The sequence below is a fragment of the Eptesicus fuscus genome, chromosome 16 (assembly GCF_027574615.1).
Source record: "Eptesicus fuscus isolate TK198812 chromosome 16, DD_ASM_mEF_20220401, whole genome shotgun sequence".
NCBI lineage: Eukaryota > Metazoa > Chordata > Mammalia > Chiroptera > Vespertilionidae > Eptesicus > Eptesicus fuscus.
Window position 1 is genome coordinate 59233591 of NC_072488.1, and position 23870 is coordinate 59257460.

Below are 23870 nucleotides of genomic sequence, written 5' to 3' on the forward strand. Positions count from 1 at the left end.
GCTGGGTCAAGTCCCCTGGTAAGGAGGGGTGTGAGAGCTACCTGTTGTGTGCAGGGTCCCCTTCATCTGCAAAGCCACAGCAGCCTCTCGTGGCATCCACTGGCAGTGGTACTTGGGTACAGGCTTCTCAGAGCTGTGGTAGCGGCGCCCTCTGGAGGCTGCTCTGGGGGTTACACCTATCCACTTGGAGCTGGACACAGCACTGTGCCTTGCTTGGGTGTCAGCAAGAGCCCAGGGCTAAATGTGAGCGTGCTGCCACGAAAACCTCCGAGCTCTGCCCTGCAGCTCCACTCTGCACGATTTCCTCCTCACAATCCCGGAGGAGGGACTGACCTCATTTACAAATGGGGAAACAGCCCTGAGCTCTGGAACTTCAGACACTGCGCTGGGCTGAGCGGGAGCGCTGGCTCCTGCAGGGGCAGCCTGCACGCCCTCTGAGTTTGGAGCAGAGTGCGGGAGGGTGGGGCTGACCGGGCACTGAGGCTGTGTATATAGAGCCTTTCAGATCTCAGAGTGAGCTGGGAGCAGACGAGGGGCCTGGCCTGGCCTGGCCTAACAAGAGCCCTGAGCTTTTGGGCACAGAGAGGCTGGCAATGGGAGGGAGAGGAAGGGGTAGCTGGGGCCCCCACAGGTGAGAGATTTGCGTGGCTCAGGAGAATTTAGGCTCAAGACAATGGCCTGAACATGTATTTGGTTTGATCCGTGAGGTTTTTTTAAAAAAAGTTTCTGTAACGTTGCCAGCACTTAAAAATCGAACGATTGCACATAAAATTTTGGATATTGGGCTGCTCTTTAGAAACCAGAATTTCTGGCCACGTGGTACGACTGCCAGGAGCTGGGTAGTAGCTGCTACCCCTTGGACGGGGGTACCTGCCCATCCGCTTCAGTCCCCACTTGGCCCCATTGGTCCCCAACCCTGAAGGACTCGGCCAGAGTCCTTGAGCTTCCGAGTGTCGCTGGCTCCCCATGGCTCATCTCTTCCAGGTCAGCATTTAGTGGTGCCACGCTGGTAGCTTGAACAGGGCCAAAGTGAGAGCACTCACACCCTCAGCGAATCAGCTGCAAATAAGAGGTGCCCTCCCTCTTCCCTGGCTCCCAGCCTGAGCAGCGCCCCCTCCTCCCAGCGGGTGCAGCTCCAGGACACATTTTCAGGAGGATCTGGTCTGTCCTGTGCTACCTGTGTTCCCGAGGAAGTGTCCCTCCGAGGAAGTGTGTGCATGTGGACCACCTGGTGACATCAGGCGAAAACACGTCCCAGGCCCCCATGACCTGTGGCATGGAGATGAGTGACTCCTGCATCAAGAGCTATGGGCACTCTCTAGTGACAGTGCTTGGCAAATGAGCCCTGGATGAATGTGCATCACCGGCTCGTTCCGCGGTCCTCGTGGCCAGCCTGCCCTGCCCTCACCTTGCAGCTTCTGAAGTTCCATCATGTGACGCTGTTGCTGTCCTATCTGGCTGACTCGGCCTAACCCTGACCCAGGTACCAGCTCTGAGCCGCCTTGGTGTGAAACTGGTGCCATTGATTGGCAATGTCTGCCAAGGCAGCCCCAGCTCTGCTGCCAGCCCCGCCATGCTGACTAGCTGGTGACCGCCTGATGACGGCGGCGGGCCTGGCCTCAGTGCCACACCTCAGCCCCAGGTCCCGTGCAGAGCTGTCTGGTTTCCCACCCAGAGGAAGGCTGTGGGGGAGCAGGACCTGGGTGGGATCACTTGCCCGTGAGCTACCGAGTTGAATGCCTGGGTACTAATTAGGGAGGCAACTTCTCTGGAGAAAATCCAGGTAGGCTGCCTCCCCCGCCCCCCAAGTGGTCTTTCCTCCTGGCTGTGAGGATAGGACTGGTCTGTGATTGACACCAAGGGTAGAGTGGGAATGGGACAATTGCAGTCTCATTTGTAAACTGCAATGCCTGTGGCTTTGGGTGTGGGGGAAGCAATAGATGACGAATGAAAAGAAATCATTCCAAATCTCTCTTTGTCCTGTGGGCAGCTGGGAGCCCTGACCTAGCCCTGTCACCCCCCAATTCATATGTAAAGCCCTAACCTCCAGATGTGACTGTATTTAGAATTAGGGACTTTAAGGAGATAATTAGGATTAAATGAGGTCATAATAATGTGGCCCAGCCCTCACCAGTTTGGCTCCGTGGATAGAGCATCAGCCCTCCGATTGAAGGGTCCCGGGTTCGATTCAGGTCAGGGGCATATGTCTTGGTTACAGGTTCGATCCCTGGTGGTGGTGGTGGTGGGGGTGTTGAAGACAACCAATCAGCATGACTCTGTCACATCAATGTTTCTCTCCCCCGCCCCCACTCTCTAAAAATTAATGAAAAAATATCCTCGGGTAAGGATTAAAAATAAATAAGGATGGGGCCCAAATCAAATATGACTGGTATCCTTATAAGGGACACACTGTGCCCTTTTGGGGAAAAGGGGGTCACCACGGCAGCCTTCCAAGTAACTTGCAAACTTGTTCTTGACAAATGGGGCTGCGAACAGTGGCCCAGTCTGTCTTCAGCGGAGTCCAGCCTCTGTGTCCAGTGCCCCCCAGTGCCCCCCAGTGCCGCCCAGTGCCGCCCAGCCCCGGACTGCCACCCTATGCCACGTCTCCTGCCTGAGTTCCTGGAGGGCTGCTGGCCGTAGGATTCCTAGTGTTCAAGCTCTGAACCGGTAACAGTTCCTGCCTGGCTTTGTGTGAATTTGCATCACCTGGCTGTAGACTTGAGACATGCTCCCCTTCACATGCAGATGCCGAGCCTTGGTCATGATGATCGCACGCTCTCGTGACTGTTGACATCCGTGTGGCTGCAACAGACAGCTCACGGCCACCTCCAGAAGGTCCAGCACAACCTATCCCCTGCCAGGGCCGGCACAACCTAATTGGACTCACGAAGCGGAGTCAGTTATGGCGATGGTCCAGGAGACCCTGCATGTCCTGGGCACCCCAAATCTTCCTTGGAGTCTGAAGCATTCCCAGAGCCTTCCCCAGGAGTCCCTCTTTGATTGTAAGCCAGCTGACGCAATGTTTGCTGCCTGCCACTCCAACACCATCAGCCGTCCAGGTGTCCTTCCTTCATGGTGAACATCCAGGGCGCCAGCCAGTCCCAGGCGGCAGAGCCACGTCTAGCTGACATTATAAGCCATCTTCCCGCGGTACAAGCTAGACGTGGCTCGGCCGCCTGCGACTCTGGATAGTCACCACGAAGGACACCTGGACGGCTGGTGGTGTGGGGCTGAGCTTGCTGCCCTGCCACGTCAGCAGTGACTGAGAGGACTCACTGGACCTTGTGCTTAGCTGGGGGCCACCAAGCAGGTCGGCATAACAGCTTCCATGACCCACGCAAGGGTACTGATCTTTGGGGGCCAGCACCTCTACTCCCTCACTTTTGGATGGGAACAGCCCTGAGGGCCAGGAGCTCACAGCCCTGAGCTTCCTCTCACTGGGAAGTGAAGGGCTCTGTCCCAACCGGAAGGCAGGCCCCTGATTTGTGATAAGGGCAGGAAGGCTTGCCAGGTAGGATATCTGAATCACTCCGGAATTTTCAGGAAATAGTTGAGTTCAGCTGCATTCAAGAATAGACCACGGATGTGAGGGCGATCTGGCTGCGACATCTGTCACCCGTTGATCGCCAGGGTTGGTTCGGCTGCTCTGGCTGGCTGGGCGGGTGCCCCCTCCTCCCTCACCGATCCATGTGGGTCCCTCCGGAAGCTGCGTGCTCCGTTGAAGAGGACAACCTTCCCCGCAGAGGAGAGGACCGGTCTTGGGTCAAGGGTGTACGAGTAGCTGCGCTCCCCTGCTAGAACCTTCAAACAAGAACTGGGACCAAGGAGACGGACTGGTGCTCTCCAGAAAAGCCTAGCGTGGTTTGTCTGCAAACAGTGCTGGCAGCTGCAGGCAGTCCTGCAGGCTCCTTGACCCCATTGTCTTGCCTGGTCAAGCTTATGCTTGTACAGGAGGCAGGGGAAGTCACATCGGACACAGTGGAATCTGGAGTCTAAGTCAGACAGAGGGAGTGGGGGAGACAGATGAGACCTGCCCCCCGCCCCTGAAGAGGTTTCCACTGACCAGCGAGGAACGAGGGAAGGTGATCACGAACACCCAGAGGGTGTGCAGGGAGTCTGGCTACCCAACATTCTTCCAAGTCATCTGGGCCCCTTTGCTTTGGTCCTCTCACATTATAAACCATCTTCCCAAGGCAAAAGCTAGAAAAAATCATATTCACAAAGGCCCTTGCTGTCCCAAGCAGCCATGTGACTGACCTAGGTGCCACCAATCAGACAGGACACCCGGATGGGCGAGGCAGCCGTGGGAGGAGGGACCAAAGGGATGTGCTGGTTTACAGAGGTCGTGCTGCTGTTGGCGAAAGACCGGAGCATCTAGTTTGTCGCTCTTCGGTTTGGGCGCCGTGAGCTCAATCAATTAAGCATTCAGACCCACTGGGAAGAGAACAAACGGCTCATTGAAATGTTTAAAGCCGAGTTTTGTTTTTCTGTGTGTTCTTCACATATGGTTGAAATTCTAGAGGCAAAGCTGTAAGGCCTGTTTGTATGTTTACGTGTCTGAGTATATAGTATTTTCTTACCTTCAGATTAGATTAGATTAAATTAGGTTAGATAACAGATCTCTTAAAGAACCTCTATTCTCATTGAGATTTATTTATTTTAGAGCTAAGAAAAAATATTGAAAGCACAAAGAAAGAAACACCACCTTTTCTATAGGGAAAACTTTTTTTGAATGATAGATTTCTCATTAGAAACCAAGGAAGTAGGCTAACATTTTTCAAGTGCTAAAAGAAAAGAATGGTTAACCCAGAATTATATACAGGGTGTCCCAAAAAAATGTATACACACTCTAACAGCTGATAGTTCAATTTTGAAAATGAAATGTATTTTAATGAACACTGCATTTGTTTATTCAAAGTGCGTGTGCACATTTTGAGGGGCACCTTGTATATCCAGTGAAGACATCCTTCAGTAATAAAAGGGAAGTTAAGTCATTGCCAGATGAAGGAAAATTAAAAACATTTATTGACAGCTGACCTCTATAAGACTGCTAACAGGAAGTCCTCTAAACAGAAAGGAAATAATAAAAGCAGGAATCTTGGAGCATCAGGAAGGAAGGAAGAACATTGTAAAGAATAAAAATATGGGTCCATACAATAGATTTTCCTTCTCCTTTTGAGTTTTCTAAATTACATTTGAAACAAAACTTATAACACTGTCTAATGTGCTTCTCAACGTACAGACAATTATACCAGAAATGGGGGAGGGGGAGGGTAAAGGAACAGAAAGGGAGGCGAGGCTTCTCCACCTCAAACTACTAAGTGTGGACACCAGTAGACGGGTAAGTTCCGTGTATACATAATGCAACATCTAGAGCGACCACTAAAAGCTGTCCAAACAAGCAGACACTCAAAAACACTACAGAGAGCCCTGGCCGGCATGCCTCAGTGGTTAGCGTGTCGGTCCGCGCACTGGAGGGTCTCGGGTTCGATACCCAGTCAAAGGCATGTACCTGGGTTGCAGGTTTAATCCCTATCCCCAGTTGGGGCACATGTGGGAGGCAATCAGTTGATGTGTCTCTCTCACATGGATATTTCTCTCTCTCCATCTCCCTTCCACTCTCTCTAAAAATCAATGGAAAAAATATCCTCACTCCTCAAGTGAGGATTAAAAGCAAACAAACAAACACTACAGATAAATCAAAATGGCATCCTAAAAAAATGTTCAAGTTAGGCATTTGAAGGCAGGAAAAAAACAAAAACAAAAGCAAACAGAAAACAAAAACTAAAATGAATGATAGATTTCTCATTAGAAACCAAGGAAGTAGGCTAACATTTTTCAAGTGCTAAAAGAAAAGAATGGTTAACCCAGAATTATATACAGGGTGTCCCAAAAAAATGTATACACACTCTAACAGCTGAGAGTTCAATTTTTGTAGCTATGTTAGGGCTTGCCCCACGTAAGCCCTAACATAGCTACAGGGTGGAGCAAAAATAAAGTCTACAGTTATTTGTATGGAAAATAATAAATAATTACTAAATAAAATACAAGAATAAACTGTTTTATGTGCTCACAACTGTAAACCTACTTCTGCCCCACCCTGTGTAATTACATTAAATGGAGACAGTCTAAACACACCAATTAAAAGACAAGAGATTGACATCAGAGCTGACATCAGAATGTCAGATAAAATAAACTGCAGGGTCAAGAAAATTAGCAGGTAAAGAGACATTACATAATGACAACCCACAAGACACAGGCATCTTCGCTGTGTACCATGCACCAGATGACAGAACCGCCAGCTCTGTGGCCCAAGCACGGACAGAGCTGGAGGAGCACAGCGGGTCACACAGTTAGTGTCAGAGTTCAACACCACGCTCAATGCAACTGTCAGAACGACTCAGCTGGGTCAGCAAGCGTGAGGCCCGGCCATAGTGGGCTGCGCAGTCAGGGACTGAGAGGCGGCCATCGTCGACGAAGGGCGGCCATAGTGGAAAGCCTGTAAAACAGGGCCACACTGGTCCTCTGAGAACGCCCACCGAGAGAAGGCGTTTCCCTTCACAAACTAATTTGGGTGGTGAATGGTTTCTGCTTCCTGCAACCACTAATCCTAACATGCTTTAAGAAAGGGAGCTAAGCCCTGGCTGGTGTGCTCAATGGTTAGAGCATTGGTCTGAACACTGAAGGTTGACTGACATTCCCAGCCAAGGGCATGTAAATGGGTTGCAGGTTCAATCCCCGACCCTGGCTAGGGCGCATGTGATCCATGTGTTTCTCTCACATCGATGTTTCTCTCTCTCTCGCTCCCACTCTCTCTGAAAATTCAATGGGAAAAATATCTTCAGGTGAGGATTACAAAAAATTTAAAAAGGGAGCTAAAGATACCAAAGATTTTTCTGCATCACAATTTGCTGTGGCCCTCTCCCTCCACTCCTGAAGTTTAAGACAGCTATCATCTGACACCTAGTCCTCATCTCTCACTTCATCTGACTCCCCCAAGTCAGTGAGACTAGATTTGGAAGGGAGGGGAAGAACACCTAAGTCTCCACCACGGATGGTGACAGATGAGCCCACCGTACAGGACCCACGCGGCCCACCACACCATGGCTTCCTCCCACAGAGGGTGCCAATGCAAGCACAGGGGCCTGGAATTTAAGGGTCGGCAGGAAGGTCCTCTTGAATACAAGCTTACAAATAATCTGGTGGTTGGAATCCATTTATTCACCTCACTACTTATTGGAGGGGGTGGAGGTATAGGATGTGAAAAGGGATTTCAATTTCTCAGGACCAAGGGCAAGGAACCCCACCTACTGAGTCAGGCCCAGTCAAGAGTCCCGCCATGCCAGCAGCAGTCACTGTAGACCTGGTGGGACGTAAACCGAAAAGGGTCACATGAAGGCCAAGCCACCGTCTCCTCACCTCCTGGCCTAACCTCCACTCTGGCCTCCCATCTCAGAACCCCGGCAAGTGCACAGAAGACACTGGCAGCAGACTGCCTGGGTTCTAGTCCTGCTCTGCCACTTCCTACTGTGTGACTTTCCTGTGCCTCAGTTTCCTCACCTCTAAAGGAAGTACAGTACCTACCCCATGGCACTGGGCGTCAATGAGATGAACTCGGGCATTACCACAGGATCTTAGCTTTCATTTCCTGGGTAGTCACCAGAACAAACACAAGAAGCCAACTGAAAACGAGCTGGAGCGATGCAAAGTTGTTTTTATTTCTGTAACTGTTCTTACTAATGTGAACAGAACCGTCACAGGGGCTCAGTCTGTAACCATCCAGCCCAAGATTGTTCCTGTGGGAGGGCCCCAAGAACAGACAGAAGGTCTTCCTCCATCTTCTCCCACAGGGCATCAACATACACCTGTCATCCAAGAATTTACCCAGAGCCTTTTTGATCCTTCTACGTTTCGGCCAGCAGTATCCCATCTGAGGTTACAGACCCAGGTCTGCTAGATGATGGGTAGAAGAAAGCTTCCTTTTACATTTCAAGCAGTGTGGTTGGAGAAGACATGTGGAACCGGCGCACATGACTCTATGGACTTCAACGACGTCTCCCTTTAGCCTGTCCCTCTGGGGTGAAGAATCCATGTCCTTACAACTCCCCTTCTCCAGTCTGGCATTCTTCGGGGTGTGCAACCCAAGCCTCAGGAAGTCATCCGTGGGAAGGACTAGGACTCGCGTGACAGCAGGAAGGTGCGTTAGTTGTTGCTCTGGCCCCAGCACACACCAAGCCAGCATCTTTCAGGAGCAGCCCTGCCTGCGCTGTCCAGGCGGCACTGCTACGTCACGAATGGCTGTTCAGGACCCTCTGCCTGTCCCAAATGATTCCTAAAAGCTTCACATATTCACACAGTCCCACTAGCCTCAGGTCCTGTTGGTATGTTATTATTCTACCTGTAAAGTTATCAATCCCCTGACCTATGGATGCCTCTTTCAGATTTCATATCTTCTTCAAACTTACTAAATGCCTCCTGAATTTCAGAAAGCAGTTACCTACCAGCTGATGCAAGAATATAGCGCCATTCTATGAGTCACCAGAGACCAGCTCTGCGGGAGTCAGGGCATGATGTTTAAGATGCCCTCTCCACTCCTATTTTACACATGCCCAGATCTGTCTCCCGACTCCTGCACACTGTGCACCCCCTCCTGGGTGCCACTCAGACTGGAAGGGTGACACTCCTGAATTGAATGCAGGTTGTCTGGTTTGGGTCAGGACCCTGGACCACAGTTCCAGCCATGGCATGCTGTGGGTCCTCCCTGCCTACAGATACTGCACAGAGTCCCATTGGGTGCCTGACTCATCACCATAGCTGGAAACATTCTAGAGTATGAAAGGGAAGGGAGGCTGCTGTGGACAATGTGTTCTAAGCCAAATCTAAAACTACCTTTGTACAAAAGTACTGTGAGGAGGGAAGGAGGGACTCCAAGCTCCATCTTCAGCGATTACTTGTCCAGGAACTTGCTCCTCTCGGGCTCAGGCTGGCACCAAGAGCAGGAGTGCTGCACAGGAGCGTCAGTGCCAGCGATTCCCCCACTTCTGAGCAAGAAGGCAAATTGCATGGGAAACAGAAACAGAAACACGGAAGCACGGCCTTTGTAGTCTTAATGCCTAGGCTTCCTGGGACGGCCCAGATGTTAACTGGTTATCCCTGTTTCACCTCCAAGCACTGGGCAGAGAGGTTTTGGGGGTAGGGCTTTCTTCCCCCTGACCTTGCAAATTCTTCTCATCTCTAGTTGACTCTGCAGCTCCTTAGGACCAAGAGGCAAAGCCTCAAGCCCGAATCGTTTTAGCAGCAGGACTTATTGACTCATCCTTGAAGCTACTTCCTTTGCTGGTCATTGGTCTTCTTCGACCTTTCTGGACCCGCAGGCTTTCTGCATAGAGGAAGTGCCCAACCCATGATAAAAAAGGGGGCCTGTTTTCATCTCTTAGCTACTGCTGCTCTCCACATGTACAGCGGCCAAAGGGACTGAGAGAGGACAGCCCCGTCTGCTCTGCCCTCTCATGGATCTGAGTTAGGTATTCTCAGTCGCAGCAGACTACTGATGTGATTCCTACGAGGGAGCGGCATGGGGAGCACTCTCCCATGCTACTCAGTGAAGGCAGCAGAATGTCCAAAACAAGTCCTTTTAATACTGACCAGCCAGCTGGTGGGCCAGGATGACCCTGGCCCTCAGCAAGGGCTCGCAATCTGAACCCCCGCAGCCCTAGACCACAAGGACGTCTCCTCCCAACTTGGCATAGGGTAGCACAGACTTCCAAAAGGCTCCTTCATGAAATGCTGCCCGGGGCAAGTCACAGCTAGTACTGGTGATCTGCCAATGTCCCGACCTGCTGAGGAGCCAGTGGTTCTGGGAACCAGACCTGTAGATGCTGAAGGACGATGCTCCCTTTGCTGGCACCATGTCACTTAGCCTAACAGTTTCACAGGACCCACAGGCCCAACCCCGAAGACAGCTGGCAGAGAGGCAAAAATGAGTGTCTTAAAGGGGTCTTCAGACAAGTGGACAGCTCAGCAGGACAGCACACGTGCCCGGGGTTCCCTGCAGCAGCCATCACCAACCTCACGTGCATCTTCAGGGAGCTGGAGGCAGGCGCTACGGCAGGAGAGGTAGTGAACAAGGGTCAGAACTTGGCCAGTTAACACTTCCAGATCCTCCGGCCCCTCATCCCATGCCTGAGAATTTATGCCAAAGAGACTCTCAATAGAGAAAAAGCTGGGTGCACGTCCTTGTGCGTTCTGGCAGCCAATGGTTCACACAGCATGGATGCTGCACTCAGAGACCCCCGCCACTTCCTAGGACCAGTGACCACGCTCTCTGAGCTGCCTTTTCCTCATCTTATGATGACAGCACACCCCCCCCAGGCACTTGTGAGGTTAAATGAGACAAGCGGCATAAATCACCGAGAGCATACTTGTTTGACTACAAAGGTGAGCTCTTACTACACACGAGGACAGGGTAAATGCAGGAAAGGAGCCGGGTGAATGTTAGGGTGACAGCACTGAGAGAAGTTTTCCATGCTTGTGCTGCCGAATCCTTTTTCAGGTCTCCCCATGCTTTATGTGTTGTGGAGGGCGCCCTGAATTGCTGAGCCTTACAGCTCAGGAAGAATGAAGCAAGGCTGAGAGAACTGGCCTTTTCTCACCAAGGTTCTCCCGCTTCTCTAGATTTCACCTTGGACAAGCAGCACAGAGGGGGCCAGAGGGGCGGGAGAGGAGGAGTGAGGAGGGTCTGACATTCAGAATCGGAAAGGATGCACCTCCCATGTGCTCACCCCACCCAAAGACAGGCTGCGCACCGACGCTTCCTCTGTCCTGGTTAGTAATACACCTGACAATGGCCCACTCCCAGGGGCCGCCACGGCCAGTGTGGCCACAGAGGTATGGCCAGGCAGGAGGAAAGCCTGGTGACCACAGGCAAGGACGCACTCAGGACGTGGATGCAGGCACAGCAGTCTCTGTCCCCACTCCCCTTCAGCTTCTCAGGACCACACCGCAGCTCAGCTCCATGAGGGAACTCACAGTAAGCACCCTTCAGTGCCAGAAACAAAGCAGACATTCGTGCTTGCACAACCTCAGAGCCGTCTAGCTGGTGCTAACACTGCCTTTCTTTGTAAATTCATTCTATCCAAAAATACCGCAGTATGGAACCCGAAAATAGGAAGGGGATATTGTTTCAAACTTTTAAACACCATTATTACACACAAAAAGGTTAATAATTCCTTCATATCAATAATTATCCAGTCAGTGTTCAAATTTTCAAATGTATTATAAATGTCATAAATGGGTGGATTGTTTCTCAACCTTTGGAAATTCATCTTCCAAAGCCTGAGGAGATCCTGAGACGGGTCCTACTAATCCCAGCACCACAACAATCACCGCCTCACTGGACTAGACGAGAAAACCAAAGTCCAGAGAGGTTGGGTGATTTGCCCAGGATCACACAGCTTGCTGAAGACAGAGGGCCTGACCACTGTCTGGCAGTCTGAACACTATAAGGTAATTGTTAGAAGCTTTCAAGTCAGCAAGTCTGAATCTAATAATATCTCCTTTGTAAGAAAACAATCATCACCAGAACCTTCCTAGTAATTACCCATTTTACTGAGATAAAAACTAAGCTCTCAAGTTAATTTCCCTAGGTAGAAGTAATATATTATCTTTATTCTGGGTTTCCATTTAGCCAGGAAGAGGATTCCCAACGACGCTAATCTCTTCAACACTAACCAGCTCCCCAATGCACAGCAGCCCAAAGGACCACCTAACAGAGAGGAGGGCATCGTGTGGGGACCTATTTCTAGCTGTGCCTCAAGGCGGCATCAGCAAGGGTTAGAACTGCCTGAAAATAAGCCCGATGGCTTAGAGGTCATTTCCATCAAACCACCTAGGAACTGGTCATTTCTATGACATATAAATGTTTGAGAAGATGAGAAAAACATAAAATACTTCTCATCTCATATTATAAGATAGGAAAGCACACACAAAAGCAGAGGTGACTGAAAGAAAGCTACAGGCCAATACCACTAATAAGCAGAGGCCAAAACCTTTACTAAAATAAAAGCAAATCAGAAGAGTGCCTTTCTCTGAAACACTTGGCTTTTTTCTTTCTATTGTGGTTTTTTTCCTATTATGTTTTGTTCCTTTTTGATAGGGTCTTCTTTCCCATGTGTGCAACATAAAAATAAATGTGGACATGTGAAAAAAAAGAATAGGACATACTGGACAAACTCCTGAATCTGAAAATATGATAGCTCAATATTAGGAAATCTATTGAAGTAATTCATTAGTTTAACTAATTACAAGGAACTATTTATGCTCATTCATCTCATTTGATTCCAAAAGGGCAATGGACAAAATTAAAAACCCATTATTTATCAAGAGAAAGGAAAAGGATAAAGATATTAGCAAACTAGAAACACAACTAATACTCCCTTAATTGGAGGACCTGCGTTACCAAACAATAGAAAGCCAGTGTAGGAACAGACAGGTCGAGGGGCACAAAACTGGCCCCTGTGTGCACAGTCATCTAGAATGTGAGAGCAGCGGATGTCGAACAACAAAAAATGAATGGACTACTCTATAGTTAGATCCTTATCTCACTTAGCATATAGAAATAAATTTTAAAAAAATAAATAAAATAAACAAATTTCAAGTGGACTGAAACCTAAAGGTAAACAAACAAGCACGTTAAGAAAACAGTTTCCAGCCGAAACCGGTTTGGCTCAGTGGATGGAGCGTCGATGGGGTCCCAGGTTCGATTCCGGTCAAGGGCATGTACATTGGTTGCGGGCACATCCCTGGTGGGGGGTGTGCAGGAGGCAGCTGGTCGATGTTTCTCTCTCATCGATGTTTCTAGCTCTCTGTCCCTCTCCTTTCCTCTCTGTAAAAAGTCAATAAAATATATTTAAAAAGAAAAAAGAAGAAAGAAAACAGTTTCCAGTATGGAGTTTCCTCAAAAAACTGAAAATGGAACTCCCATTTGACCCAGGAATCCCACTCCTGGGAATATATCCGAAGAAACTAGAAACACCAATCAGAAAGGATATATGCACCCCTATGTTCATAGCTGCACAATTCACCATAGCTAAGATTTGGAAACAGCCTAGGTGCCCGTCAGCAGATGACTGGATCAGAAAACTGTGGTACATCTACACAATGGAATACTATGCTGCCATAAAAAAGAAGGAATTCTCATCATTTGTAGCAACCTGGATGGAATTGGAGAACATTATGTTAAGTGAAATAAGCCAGTCAATGAAAGAAAAATACCACATGATCTCACTCATTTATGGATAATAAAGAACATTATAAACTTGAACAAAAAGATAGATACAGAGACAGTAAAGCATCAAACAGACTGTCAAATTACAGGGGGAAGGTTAGGGAGAGGTAGGGGAGATAAGAGATCAATCAAAGGACTTGTATGCATGCATATAAGCATAACCAATGGATGCAAAACTCTGGGGGGTGAGGGCATATATGGGAGTGGGGTGGGGGGTGGCAATGGTAAGATATGTACACATATAATACCTTAATAAAAAAATTGGAAAAAAAAACAACAGTTTCAATATGGGATGATGGGGAAGTTCTAGAGGTGAATTGTGGTAATGGTTGCACAACAATGTGAGCGTGCTTTATGCCACTCAATTGGGGCTAAAAAAGGGTAAAATGGTAACTTGTATGTATGTATATTTTACCACAATCCTAAAAAGAAAATATATTAAAAAACAAAATGCAGTAAGATTATAATCTTGCAATGGGAAGAGCATAAAGGAAAAGATTTGAAGACCTTACTGTATAAAATTTTTTAATGTCTGCATGATAAAAGATCCAGAAACAAAAGTTAAAAGACATTAACTTAATATGTCAATAGAAAAGAAAAAAAGCAACTGACTGGAATAAAGTATATGCAACTTGTATAATAGATAAAGGATTAACACTGGAATATTTAAAGCTGCTATAAAATAAACAGACACAGAATATAACAGGTAATTCATAAAAGACATACAACCTCATAAATAATCAGAAAAATGCACATTAAAACAATTTCACTTCTCACCCTTGAGAAGATGAGAAAAACATAAAATACTTAATCAATAAAATTAAAAATACTGATTTCCACACCTGACAATGGTATAAACAAACAGATATTCTCATCACTGTGTCTTGACTTGTAAATTAGCAAAACATTGTGAAGGACAATTAGCAGCTAGCAGGTGGTAGATGCATATACCCTCCACGCACTGGTCTCCAGCCTGTAGAAGTTCCCCGAGGTAAACAAACATCATGACGAGGGTGTGCACTGCACCATTACTTATGATGTCAAAAAACAAAACATAACCCAACTCTCTATCAGCGGGGGTGAAGCCCACTTTCTTACACCCACCTTGTCAGAACATAGATAGGTCTGAATCTAATAATATCTCCTTTGTCAGAGCATAGATAGGTCTCTCTGTAATCAACAGGGAGACACATCATAATGTGTTTTGTAAACAAAGATAGCTACAAAAGTCCATATTTTGTGATCTCATTTTTGTCAAAAAGTAAAATTAAAGTAATACACTTTGCATACAAAGAAAAATCTAGAAGAATGAAAATCAAGCTACTAACAGTGGATATCCTCTCTGGGAATGGTATCATGGGAAATTTGCACTTTATAAATGTACCAATGGGGTCCCTCAGCCTGGCCTGCTCCCTCTCGCAATCCGGGACCCTGGCACTCACACTGTGGGAGCGCACTGACCACCAGGGGGCAGCTCCTCATTTAGCGTCTGCCCCCGGTGGTCAGTGTGCGGCATAGAGACCGATAGATGGGTCGTTCGGTCACTTAGGCTTTTATATCCTATCTAATAATAGACAAATATGCAAATTGACCACACCTCCGACACACCCACAAGCCACGCCCACCATCCAATCAGAGCGAGTATGCAAATTAACCCAAACCAAGATGGCTACAGCCACAGAGAGCAAGGTTTCCCAGGTAACAGAGGAAGCCAAGCTTTCTGCCAGCCGTTGCAGGCCTAAGCCTCCACTCAAGCTACAAAGTTTCAATTATAGAAGGTAAACAAATTCAAACAAATGGCGGCAGAATGGAGCTTGAGAGAGCAGGCCAGGGTTGCCGCTGGCAACAGGGGAAGCAAAGCTTTTCGCACACCCTGGCCGGGCCCACCCGCTTAAGGCAACCAAGTTTCAATTATAACCCCAACACAAATGGCTGCCGGCCTCGGCCTCGGAGGGAGCCCCAGGCTTGGCTCCACTCCAGGCTACAAAGTTTCAATTGTAGAAGGAAAATAAATTCCAGATACCAGGGCCTCTGCTTGGGTTGCCAGGGGACGTGGCCGGCCTGCAAACCACCACAGGCCCCTCGCTCAGGCTGCCCCACGCCCCAAGGGAACCCCCACCTGATCCGGGACGCCCTTCAGGGCAAACCAGCTGGCCCCCACCCCTGTACCAGGCCTCTATCCTATCTAATAAAAGAGTAATATGCAGATTGATCATCACTGCAACACACAATATAGCTGCGCCCATGTGGTCAAAGATCCTGCCCCCATGTGGACACAAGATGGCCACCACAAGATGGCCAGCAGGAGAGGGCAGTTGGGAGGCACCCGGCCTGCAAGGGAGGGCAGTTGAAGGTGATCAACCCTGCAGGAGAGGGCAGTTAGGGGTGACCAGGCCGGCAGAGGAGGGAAGTTGGGGGCAAACAGGCTGGCAGCAGAGTGGTTAAGGGGTGATCAGGCTGGCAGGCAGAAGCGGTTAGGGGCAATCAGGAAGGCAGGCAGGCAAGCAGTTGGGAGCCAGCAGTCCTGGATTGTGAGAGAGATGTCCGACTGCCCGGTGGGATCGGGCCTAAACGGGCAGTCGGACATCCCTCCAGGGGTCCCATATTGGTCCAGGCTGGGCTGAGGGACAACCCCCCTCCATGCACAAATTTTGTGCACTGGGCCTCTAGTATATAGATAAGCATAATCACTCTGTGACTGAAAAAATAATGAATAAAATAATGAGAACACCTCCACCTCTCTGCAGATGGCAGGGGTAGCTCTGACCCCAGCAGGGCCAGGAACAACCTCTGTGCAGAGGAGCTTCTGGTCCAGTCAGCAGCGGTCCCCTGCCAAGCATGCCCAGCCCCCGTTCCCAGGCAAAGCCTGTGTGGGAATGCCAGGCTCAGGGCCAGCTTGTGCCACGCAGCTGGCACAGCACCGTTCCTGCGTGGAAGGCCTTGCTGGAATGGTGGGCACTGAAGTAAGCACACTCCACACTGGGCACAAACGACTGTTCTCTTTCATCTCTGGCCTTTGGGTGGCTCTCAGATCACCATTTAAGATTAGAAACATTTCACTGGAAAAGGTCATAAAGGAAATAAGATCAGCTAAGAGGACTAGGAGGTGACTTCTTGTAAGAGCTATAAAAAACCTAGTTGTGGCCCAGCCGGCATGGCTCAGTTGTTGAGCATTAACCTATGTACCAGGAGGTCATGGTTTGATTCCTGGTCAGGGCACAAGCCCACGTTGTGTGGGCTTGATCCCTAGTGCAGGGTGTGTAGGAAGCAGCCGATCAATGATTCTCTATAATCATTGATATTTCTATATCTCTCCCTCTCCCTTCCTCTCTGAAATCAATAAAAGTATATATTAAAAAAAAAAAAAAAAAACCTAGTTGTGCCCGAAAAAGATGGCAATGAGTGCCCAGATCTGGAAGGGCACAATGCTGGAAAGCCTGTGCCACAACCGATGCATGACAGAACTGAGCAGAGAAAAAAATGGGGAGGGAAAGTAAACCAGAACATGAAACACAGGCACTAGGACACACGGGGACACTACACATTTAACCTCACAACGGTCCAGGGAGTGTGACAGAAAAGGAGGCTCAAAGTTTCAAAGCTACAAGCCCCGGTTCTGGATTTGAATCTGACCTAACTACAAGCCCAGTACATTGAAACTGCTAGAGCCTGTCTCCTCCATCTTCCCGGGCCGACTCACCTGTGAGTTGGAGGGCAGCACCTGGGAGGTGGGCTCCTCGGATGGGGCCACTCCTGGGCCCATGGGGCTCAGTGTGGTGATTCGGCTTGGTTGCCCTCGTAGGGTCAGAGTAATGGTGGTGGGGACCTTCAAGCCTGAGAGGAGAAGTAGGGTGTGTGTGTTTTTTTGTCACACCCCTATTTCCTTTCCTGGGGAGTTTCTTCCCCACAGCACACCCTGCTTGGCCTCCCGCCTTGGCCTCCTCCCAGCTGGGTCATCTACACCCCATCAGTCATTCTGAAAGGCAGCAGAAAACAGCCTGTGTTCTCTCAACCTCTCTGGGGGATGGACCCCTGCCCCAAACACACACACAGCTAAATCCCTGAGGGTGGGTGCCAAGACCCTGGTTGGGTTCAATAGCATCCCTAGCCCTTGTGAGACAAGAAGGTCCTGGGGGAAGATCCCATATCTGGGAATCCCCATGGTTCTCAAGAAAGACTCACCTGATTGGTTGGAGATCTGAGCCAGGCCAGGGAGGCTGCTTGCCAGCTTGGCGAGGCCCCCATTGGTCAGCAGCTGGTGGATGGCTGTGGGCTTTCCACCAGGAGCGGCACCCAAGGATGAGAGAGTGGTGGCAACAGGAATGGTACGGACAATGGTGCTGGTGCCCGTGGTGATGGCACCCAGGCTCTGTATGGGAGTGGGCAACTTCACACTGGTGGCCTGTGGGACACACACGCCCAGGTGATCAGAAGCTGTTGCCCAACAGCCATGTACAAGTGTGTCGTGCCCACAGCATGTTATTAAAGGCTGCATGTACTGAGTGCCCACCACATGCAAGGGCTCTTTCAGGCATTCCCCACATATTTCGCCCTCAAAACAGCTCTGTGAGGGATAGACTACTATCCTCATTTTACAGACAAGGAAACAAAGATACAGAGAGGTCAAGAAATTTGCCCAGTGTCTCACAGTAAGTGATGAAGCCTTAACCTTTGGTAGCTCCCAGCTGAGAAGTCAGAGGCTATTTGTCCTTGACCCAGACTCCAGACCCAGTCTCCCTACCAAAAACAACCAAGCTGAGGCTTCCTCCCCACACCTGCCCAGCCCAAAAGGAAGGCAGATGTGCACCTGTGGGGATGGTCCTGGGGAGGGACTTGCTGGGAGGCCCGAGGTCTTGCTGCTGATATCCTGTAAGCTGAAGCTGAGGCCTTGGAGGAGGCTGCTGGCGGATGTGGCCCCTAGGAAATGGTATGACAGACATCAGTACAAGCTCCACCATTTATTCGAGAGCAATCATGTCCGTCCACCCTCAACAACCCAGCCAACACCATGCGTGCTCTTTCCCCTGGACACTCCTCACTCTCAGGAAGCCAGCAAGTCCCCCGGCATGCCCACTGAAGGCCCATGTGAGGAAGGGTCTATGCAGATGCACGCCTTCCATTCCTTCTGCACGTCCCAACCTGCTCCAAACCACCTGTCCTATAGTTTGGACAGTTTTAGGAAAACCAGAGAGGTTGAATCCCACTGTTCAGAACTCTAAATTCCCTCACTTCTTTCTAGGGAAGAGAAAGGACTTTTTAAAAAATGTAATTTAATCTTCACCCGAGAACATGCTGAGAGGGAGAGAGTAAGGGGGAGAGGGAGAGAACCATTGATGTGAGAAACATCGATCAATTGCCTTCTGTACATACCCCGAATGGGGATCAAACCTGCAACCCAGGTATGTGCCCTGACTTGGAGTCAAACCAGCAACGTTTTGTTGCACGGGATGATTCTCAACCAACTGAACCACACCAGCTGGGCGAGAAAGGACGTTTTAAGCCAAAAGAATTCTAAGCACTTGATTTACACCACACTTTACACACAGCCCAGTGGCCTCAAAGCAAAGAGAAAGGTCCTCTTGAAGGAGAAGCGTGTATGACTTGGCCCTGCTGGGCTCAGGCAATCAGCATTTCAGTGTCGGGTGGAGGTGGAGAAGGTGAGGAGACATGCATAGCCAGAAATGTCTCAATAAAACCCAACATGGCACCATTTCCAGTTTTATTCAAACTTAAAAACACCGAAATAAAACACAATACCTACATCTCCTACCAGCAATTTCTCCTCCTTACAGAATAGGATGCACTGCCTGCAGACTGTGATGTTCACTCATTGTACATATTAAGGCCAAGAACTTCATACCCCTTGAAGCTAATTCCAGCTTCTTGTCAAACTTCCCTGACATGCCTGAGACCTGAGGAATGTCCTCCGGATTCAGCTCCAGGCTGCTTTGCCAGGACCACCCTCCAACAGCTGCCCAGACTCTGCTGGGAGGTCGGGATGCTGTGCCCCAGATACCTGGGAGGGAGCTGCTAGGGGAGGTGGCCACCAGGCGGCTCTGGAGTGTGTGCAAAGGGCTGGGTGCGGTGCTGCTGGAGGCCACGGAGGAGGCTGGGCTGGCTGACACACCCGCTTCAGAAGCACTGGGCCTGGATATAAAGACAGGAGCTCCGTTACACAAAGGCTGGAGGGCAGCAGGCCCTAGCAGCACAGGGAGGGGCCGGAATGGAGCCCAGCAAGGTTTCCGCAATGGACACGAGGCAAGAGACTTTGGTTTCTTCATTCCACTTCTGAATCGGCCACTAGTCCTTCTAGAAATTATACCTAAAGTGAAGACTTCAGGCCTTGAAGCAAGAGCTACAGGATGCTTTGCAAACTTTAGGTGAAAATGAACTGAACTCTTGAGTTGGTCTAAAAGAAAAATAAATATCCCACCCAAAATGAAGTTACACTCCTCAGACGGTCAGAACCCAGAATCCACCATCTGCCCAAAGCATATGTGGACCAGAAGAAAGGTGAAGAGAAAGAAGGGGACAGACACAGACCAAGAAGCAGACTCACCTGGCTGTGGTGAGAAGCCCTGTGAGCTCCTTGGCACCTGCTGCCGTCTGGCCCAGGGTCATCATGATGGGCTTTCCTCCCCCAGCTGCAAAACAAAGCCCCCAAGCCGCCAGTCAGTCCTGACCGGCTCACTTTTCACCCTCCACCGCCAGGCTAAATGCAAGGTATTATGGACAAAGACTGGAAAAGGAAAAATGAAGAATAACTACATGGGAATAGGAAGAGCTGGAGTTATTTTTTCTCCTTCTGTTGCCTAAACTTTCTAGAATATTTTATTTTTAATTGAAACAAACAAACAAAAACCCCAGATATATGATGCCTTGCATGAACCCAGAGCTTCCTCTGGTCTTCGTCCTGCCTCCCTGACGCTAGTGTAGATCAGGTCACGGCCCCCCTTCCTGTGGACCACCTCAAGGCCCCTGCTCAGGCACCCCTCGCACTGCAGTTGAGGCTGAGTGCCAGCAAGCAGCCCCAAGAGGGCAAAGTTACAAGCCCGGTGAAAGCTCAGTCAAGGGAAACTCACCTTCTGGGGTTCCTCCTTGGGAAGGAGTACAAGGCCCTCCAGCTGGGTCCCCTTGGGAGATGAGGGACACCTTGATCTTGGGTCGCTTGGAGGCCTTACTGCTAGACAGAGGACTGGAGGGATGGTGCCGCTTTAGCTGTACCCTAAGGTCCTCTTTCTCTGCTTCCTCCGCTTGTTCTGATGAGATGGGAACTAAGAGAGAGAGCTGAGTAAGGTCCTCCACAGTTCCCAGACACGGACAGTCAGGACCAGTACGGGTACAGCTGTCTGTGGGAACACACAGGAGTGCCAGCCACACACGGAGCCACACTCCAAAGACAACGGCCTCTGTGTTAGTCCCACCGCGCTCAGCCCCCGCCGTGGTGGAACTGCACCTTGCCCCTCTCAGGGCATGGCGCCATCCCCATTCCTCACTCTGTCCTGGAGTTGGAAAGACAGGGGCTCTGAGTTGGAACAAAAAGAAAGGAGAAGACACTGCAGCCCTGCCTAGCAAAGGCCAACCAAAGGCCTCATCACAGTGAATCTAAACAGCACTTCCCAGACTCAAAAACTGTGATCCTTTTCCTGTTTCAAGCCCAGCCCACATGACACAGCTGATGGGCAGGAAACATTCCAGGAAGAAGCAATGGGGGAGCAGGCTACACAGTCTTCCCTACACAGCAGGTTTTCACAGGGCTCCGAGTCCCCCTGCCCTAGGAGCCCAGGCTGAGGGTTTGCTTGCCACACAGAGGACTGCCACCAGGACTTCAGTCTGGCTTTAGGAGCTCCTCGGCAAGGAAGCACCTCAGCCAAGGTACCTTTATAGCTCCTGTCCCAAAGTAACAGGGCAACAGTGGCCCATGTCACAACCTAGTCCCCAGGTCCCTTCTCCCAGGTACAGAGAGAAGCTACCTGTTCACACATAGGCTTTTCCCTCCATTGATTCAAACAGATTCACCCTGCATACGGCCAAGCCTGGGTATCATTCAGGCTTCTTCACAGATCCTCTCTTTACACCCAGAGCCCCCCAGCTCCAGTCCCTCATCTTAGCATAGGCAATCAGGGTTGGGAGGAGAAGGCAGCAGTCACAGGAGGGTGGGGGAGATGGCATGGGCCATAAGGAGTTATTCCAGACCATAGTCAGGGCACAAACAGCTTGGAAGGTTTGCTCAAGGGACTAGCCCAGTCAGTGTGGCTCAGTGGTTGAGTATCGACCCAGGAACCAAGAGGTCACGGGTTCACTTCTGGTCAGGGCACATGTCTGGGTTGCAGGCTCAGTCCCCAGTAGGGGGCATGCAGGAGGCAGCCAAAGATGTTTCTCTCTCATAGACATTTCTATCTCTCTATCCCTTTCCGTTCCTCTCTCTAAAAGTTAATTTAGAAAACGTACTTAAAAAAAGGCATTAATTAAAATCTGCATTGGAAAGAGGTAATGAAAGGAAAAGGAGTTACAGTTTTATGACGGTAAGTGGCTTGCATCGGCCAGGATGGAGGGAGGAAACCACTGGCAGGGAGAAAAACACCCAAGGAAACGCAGGCTCACAGGCAATGGCCACAGGCACTCATGGGAGAAGCAGAGCTAAGAACTATAATAAGAAACAAAAAGAGAAAAACACCATGAGAGGCAAACAGAAAGAATGGAGAAAAAGCAAAGAAAATGGAGCAATAAGCAAAAGGAGTCAGGGGGGAAAAATCAAAAGATAGAAAAAGGCAGAGAGAAAAGAACAGGAGGAAACCAAACAGGGACAAATGAGAGGCCGGGGTGGGGGAGTGGAGAGGGAGGAGGTGAGGAAGAGTAATACTCACCAAAGAGACAGGAGGAGGTGCCGGGAGGAAGAGCTTTCCTCACCAGCATATTTTGTTTCAGAAAAGCAGCAAACTGTGCTGGAATGAATCAGAAAGAATTATAGAATCACAGCTAGCCAGAAAAAGGAGAGAAAGAGAGGGAGTAAGATAAAGATATGAGAATGTTCTAGAAAATAGTCAACAGGGGCTTTCTCTGGAATTACTGCTTTTAGCAGCTCCATGAAATCATCTATAAACTGAAAATACAAACGCACCTGCCCCGTGGGGCCACTGCCAAGATTCACTGAGCCACAGCAAGTCAAGCACCAGAAGAGGCCCGAGCACGTAGTGAGGGCTCTATAACACTAGCTATTACCCTCCCCTTTGTCTATGAGCTCAGTCAAAGCAGCTACAGCTGCTGCCCCATGATACTCTGGGTTCCATTTCGAACCCAGCTCACCAACCAGCCTTCCAAAACTCCTTGGATTCTCAAGCAATTACCCCCTCCAGAGGCACCACAGACCACTGGCTCTCTCTTCATCAAAAGCCTGAGTGGATACCGCCCATCTAGAACTTGGCTCTGGCCACCACTTAAGAAAGCCCAGGTCACAGAGCATCCACATGACCCGAGCGTCTGGCCTTTTTGCCTTCATCTAACCACTCGCACTTCTGCTCCTTGTCAGCACCTCCCTCAATGGCAACTTCCTAAGAGGCCTGGGTTTTAAGTCCTTACCCTTGGCTTCACTGAAGGAAACACAGGGGAAGTGAGGGGCCTGCTGTCACCTCCACCTCTCTCTACCTGACCACCAGCGCTGGCTACTGCCTCCTCCCTGAACCTCAGTTGATACGTGCTCCTGGCTACATCATCAAACACCAATGCCTAAGAGACCTCATCTCAGAGCCACCCAACTGGATCAAAGTGGGAGAGGGATAGAGCCGCTGCATCTCCTTCTCTCCCTATCCACTGAACTCTCCCTTGCCTAGAGCTTCTTCTGTAGCACTCACTGATCTCCAAACCCTAATTTCAATCATACCAATATTTCACAGCCTAATCTAAAACCTATCTGACAAACCTCACTGAAAGTCCCAGTGTGGAAATCTTAACTCTTCAAGAGCAACACAAAGAAAGGGCATGACCCAGTTAAGCTGCCCTGGAATCTGATGAACAAGCCCAGCACCTTGGAGAGCACCCTGGCTGCAGGAGTGGCTGGGCAGGGCCTGAAGCAGCTGTAGCTCCCCCAACAGGGAGTTAGAAAAGCACCTGAGGCCAGTATACGTGCAGTCAGCCCACACAGCCTAACTGCCCAGAACACCAAGACAAAGCTGTAGCCAGTGGAATGCTGCAGCCCCTACACACAGACCTCAAGTGATGTTTCACCCTGAAAACAGCCCTCGGTATTCATTTTGCCTGGTCAGGACTGTGGGAAAGGTGCTTCTCACATGCCCCTGGGAAAAGCTGCAGATGCCAATACATTCCAATTGCCACATGTCAACTGCAGAGCACAGAGAGGGGCCACCGGGCCAGGCACCGATACCTTGGGCTTGTTTGTGGGTCAGCACAGCTTCTGTCCGCTGCACGTGTCTCTTCAGCAGCTGAGAGCTCCCAATCTGACTGGACTTCTGGGCAGAGGCCACTGTGGTCACTTTGGTCTTAGGACTGGAGGTGGGGCTGCTGGACACACTGGAGAGATCCTGAGCAGGGTGAGAAGGGCAAGAGCTGAGCCAACATTGTCTAGGTT

At 49.7% G+C, this 23870-nt stretch overlaps 1 protein-coding gene across 2 annotated transcripts in view; it reads right to left on the bottom strand.

The window, feature by feature from the left end:
- Positions 1-7697: 7697 nt before the first annotated feature.
- KANSL3 (KAT8 regulatory NSL complex subunit 3) overlaps positions 7698-23870 on the bottom strand; it is a 41238-nt gene continuing 25065 nt past the window's right edge. The window contains exons 14-22 of one of the 2 annotated variants that reach the window (XM_054727842.1): positions 23667-23823; positions 22153-22230; positions 20368-20559; positions 19845-19929; positions 19302-19432; positions 18093-18202; positions 17468-17687; positions 16986-17119; positions 7698-10102 (exon numbers count right to left, since the gene is read on the bottom strand). In XM_054727842.1, the coding sequence (XP_054583817.1) occupies positions 10082-10102; positions 16986-17119; positions 17468-17687; positions 18093-18202; positions 19302-19432; positions 19845-19929; positions 20368-20559; positions 22153-22230; positions 23667-23823 (1128 nt within the window). In that variant the 3' untranslated portion in view covers positions 7698-10081. The remainder of the gene's footprint in view (positions 10103-16985; positions 17120-17467; positions 17688-18092; positions 18203-19301; positions 19433-19844; positions 19930-20367; positions 20560-22152; positions 22231-23666; positions 23824-23870) is intronic. The other variant, XM_054727843.1, reaches the window with a different exon arrangement.